Below are 4,191 nucleotides of genomic sequence, written 5' to 3' on the forward strand. Positions count from 1 at the left end.
TTAAATAAATTATCAACCAACTACAGAAACGATGATGTTGATGATGATGATGTTGATGATGATGATGATGATGATGATGATGATGATGATGATGATGATGATGATGATGATGATGATTCGTCGTCGTCGTCGTCGTCGTCGTCATTGTCTCTCTCTTAAAAATTATCCAAGTGTGGACAATACCAATAGGTTTAATGTAATCGAATTATTAGCGCTATCCGCCTGTACGAATAAAAAATAAAATTACATTTTTTAAGATAAAAGGTTTAATCCGTTGATCGAATATGGCTGGTAATTCTTTTATTGGCCTTAACTGATGAAAGTCAAATGAACACAGAAAAAAGTAGTCATTTACTATTGTCAAATTAATTATATGTGTTATGTATAACAATTGGTCCTAACTAATTACAAACTGAAATTAAAAACATAAAGAAATACAAGCTAGATCAATGGTTCTTAACCTGAGATCGATCGAACCCTATGGGTTCGTTGAGTCAGTCTCAGAGGTTCGGCGGAGGTCAAGACACAGTATAGCCCGGTTCACATTAGCATTGGTGGGCCATTGTTTTCAGCCGTCAAAATATCGGCTGCCGACAATTTGGCAACACAATTTTTCTTCTCCGTGTTAGATTACAAATATTTCGTTGCTTAGTAAAAATTTGTAACACAAAATAAATTTCCTTGATAAATTAGTTTATTAAAAGATAAATTACGATAACAATATAAAATTTAATTTTAAAATATTAATTTATAGATAAATAAAAAAATTCTTAAAAGTGTTTTGAACAAAGCAAAAAATCGGCCCAGGTTTATGTGTGTGTGTCTGTTTCGTTCAGCCCACTCGTATTATTCGTGACGTCATGCTCCGCTTGGCCATCATTGCAGCTGATCACGCCTCATCTCTTGGTATTGATATCTTGGCTTTGATATCTTTCAAACCCTTCGTACTAACTACGTCGATCAAAAAATAAAAAAAGAAAGTGGTTGGACGAATACGTACAATATGTATAAAGGAACGTAATGTGAGTCAGCGTCCTCAATGCATAATTTGCAATGCCAAGATGAACCATTCTAGCCTAGCACCGACAAAACTAAGGGAACACTTCCTAAAACTCCATGCAGATGGGAAATACAAGAACACAACGCTCGCTGAATTCAAGGTGAAGAGAACCAGATTCGATGAAAAGGCTCTCTGCCTGTTTTCGGCTTTGTACCCATCGACAAACCGATCCTCACAGCATTGTACGAAGTTGCAGGGCAAACTACATACCGTTGGTGAAGCACTCGTAAAACCAGCTGCGTTGAAGATGGCGAATATCATGCGGGAAAAGCTGCTGAAGATAAGTTTGCCCAAATTCAATCTTTCAACTGACACTATCAGCAGCAGAATATACGACATGACCGATGATATCTCGACTCAAGTAGTTGCAGATCTGATTTCAAGCCCAGCAAAATTCAGTCCCCAACTCGACGAGATCGCCGACATTTCCAATCTCAATCAGCTTGTTGTATTCGTGCGCTATGTGAAAGACGGCGTGATAAAGGAAGATACTTTTATTTTGTAAGCCTCTCACAACAACCAAGGCAGCCGATGTAAAGAAAATCGTGGATATCTTCTTCAGAGACAACGGGCATTCGTAGAATATGGTTTCTGAAGTTTGTTCGGATGGAGTTCCAGCCATGCTGGGACCACACTCTGGTTTTGGAGCGCTGGTGAAATCCGATGCTCCACACATCATTATTACGCGCAGTGTTCTACACAGGCATGCGTTGGTAACAAAAAAACCTTGCCTCCAAAACTGGTAGAAGTATTAAAAATAGTAGTTGAATGTGTGAACTACGTGCGAAATAGTGTTATGAAGCACCGCATCTTCAAAGAGTTATGTAATGAAATGGGCTCTGAATTCGAGATGCTTCTGTACCCATCTAACGTTCGGTGGTTATTCCGGGGAAAGGTGCTGAATCGTGTTTTTGCCATGCGTGTGGAATTAGCCCTGTTTTTGCGAGGGTATCAGCATTGTCGAAAGTTCTCATTTTGGTGTACATGGCTGTTATTTTCGACGCTCTCAATCATCTCAGTCAACAGAAGCAAGGCGGTGGAGTTAACATCATCGAAGCGGAAGAAAACCTGAAGACGTTTAAAAAAGACTTGAAGGTGTTTAAATGATAACTTCTCAAACTAGCCCCTGCTGGACGACTGTGAAAGAACGAAGACCTGTCTGAAATTGGAAACATTTCTGTACCTGGGAAGCTGAAGCAAGTAATTGCCATACACTTAGATGAGCCCGAAAAGTCTCTCGACGGATACTTCCCCACCGGAGAGTCATATCCAGCATGGTTGAGACAGCTGTTCACGCCTAGTGTTGCGACAGCAGATGTCAACGATTAATAAACTCCACGAAATCATTGAACTTCAGCAGAGCCAGCTTCAACAGCAACTCTTCAGAACAACAACGCTCTCAACTTTTTGGTGTCATCAAATCGTAACATACCCTCTTATCGCTAAAAAAAAAAGCCCTTGAAATACTCACACCGTGAAAACTAAGAAAAGGAACAGACTTTGTTACTAAAATGATGAGAGTGGTACTTGCCAAGATGAAGCCGCGCGTTTCTGAACTAGTGTCTGAAAGGCAAAAGCAAAAGTCACATTTATTCATTGAGTTATGTTTTTGTGGGGAATTCATGTTATGTGGGTTTGTTCTTTGAACACAGTGAATTTGTGTGCAACTGATGCATGGTTAATTTTGCGCATTAATAAAATACATATCTATGTTTTGAAGAAATCATATTATATTTTTCCAGTTACGAAGGGTTTGGTGAATGCACTGATGAAGCTTGCAGGGTTCAGTACTTCCAATAAGGTTAAAAACCATTGATCTAGATTAACTATATATATATAAATTGCTTAAGCTAATCGCTCTATCATTGATTTGCAAATCAATAATTTATCTTATCTTTCATTGTTTTACATTTTTGTTTGATTCCACAGGTTGCAAAAATCACAGTAAGAAGAACATGCCATGTTTAGCAGCCATTATTCTAGGATCGTTGATAATCACGACATGGTTATAGGTACACACACGCACATATATATATATATATATATATATATATATATATATATATAAACAAATTGAGGGACTGGAATAGGTAAAATCCAGGTTACATATGTTTCCTAGCTAGCAGATCCTCTGATGTAATTATTACTCAACGAGAGGTACTCAATTATATGAAAGTTACATTGTCGTTTAGGAATCCCAAGTTAACACGCCGTAGATGTAATTTGAAATGAGTGGCGAAGCCGGAAGAATAGAATAAAAAGATAACTGAAGAAATAAATGGTCAATAAGTAAGAAAAAGGAAAAGAAGAGGTCAAATATTTGGGAGTGGGAATCATATTAAGATTGTTGAGGATCAAGAAAAGAGAGGCGAAAGAAAGAGTGGGTGAGTAGGTGGGTAGATAGTTGCTGACTTTAAGAGAAAAGAAAGATTATTATAAATATTAAGCTGGAGCGACTGAACCATGTCTACAGTAAACGAGTATATTGGTGCACTCAAGCAAGAACGACAACATAACCTTCATATAATTAAGATATCCACGGCTCGATGAGTAGCTAGTTGAGTACCTGTTGATGAGTAATTATTAAATGAGAAGATCTGCTAGCAGGAAACATATGTAGCCTGGATTTTACCTGTTCCACTCCCTCGGTCTGGATTTTTATTTGTATTCATAGCAACTCTAGTTGCTAACCCTGAAATATACAGAAGCATTCAGCGTATTGAGTTTCGTCATAACTTCGATATAGGAAAAAGTGTGTAACCTTCGACACCAATAAAATTTTATTGTTCCTGAACATACACTGTCCACTTTTTGTTTTTTATACCTGTCATGGACTGCATGAAGCTTACTAACTTCCACCACTTGGATCCTCGGATGTTATCCTTACAGTAATCCCTCGCCATATCGCGGTTCACCTATCGCAGTTTATTATTTAAGCTTACGTCGATTCCTTTGCGGTGCTGTTTTCCATTTATAATAAAATAAATATATACAAATTATAAAAATGATAATAATAAATATACAGTATCGTATTGTTTCTACTTCGTAGATTTTCACCTATCGCGGGGGTTTTGGAACGTAGCACCCGCGATAATCGAGGGATTACTCTGTGTGCGTGTGTGCGTGTGTGC

At 37.9% G+C, this 4,191-nt stretch overlaps 1 protein-coding gene across 2 annotated transcripts in view; it reads left to right on the forward strand.

Annotated features, from left to right (window-relative positions):
* Window positions 1–3,860, forward strand: part of LOC106873034 (uncharacterized) — a 64,162-nt gene extending 60,302 nt beyond the window's left edge. For both annotated transcript variants that reach the window (XM_052972734.1, XM_014920241.2), the window contains exon 3: window positions 2,990–3,860. In XM_052972734.1, the coding sequence (XP_052828694.1) occupies window positions 2,990–3,072 (83 nt within the window). In that variant the 3' untranslated portion in view covers window positions 3,073–3,860. The remainder of the gene's footprint in view (window positions 1–2,989) is intronic.
* Window positions 3,861–4,191: the final 331 nt, after the last annotated feature.

This window comes from Octopus bimaculoides, chromosome 14, assembly GCF_001194135.2.
Source record: "Octopus bimaculoides isolate UCB-OBI-ISO-001 chromosome 14, ASM119413v2, whole genome shotgun sequence".
Taxonomy (NCBI): Eukaryota; Metazoa; Mollusca; class Cephalopoda; order Octopoda; family Octopodidae; genus Octopus; species Octopus bimaculoides.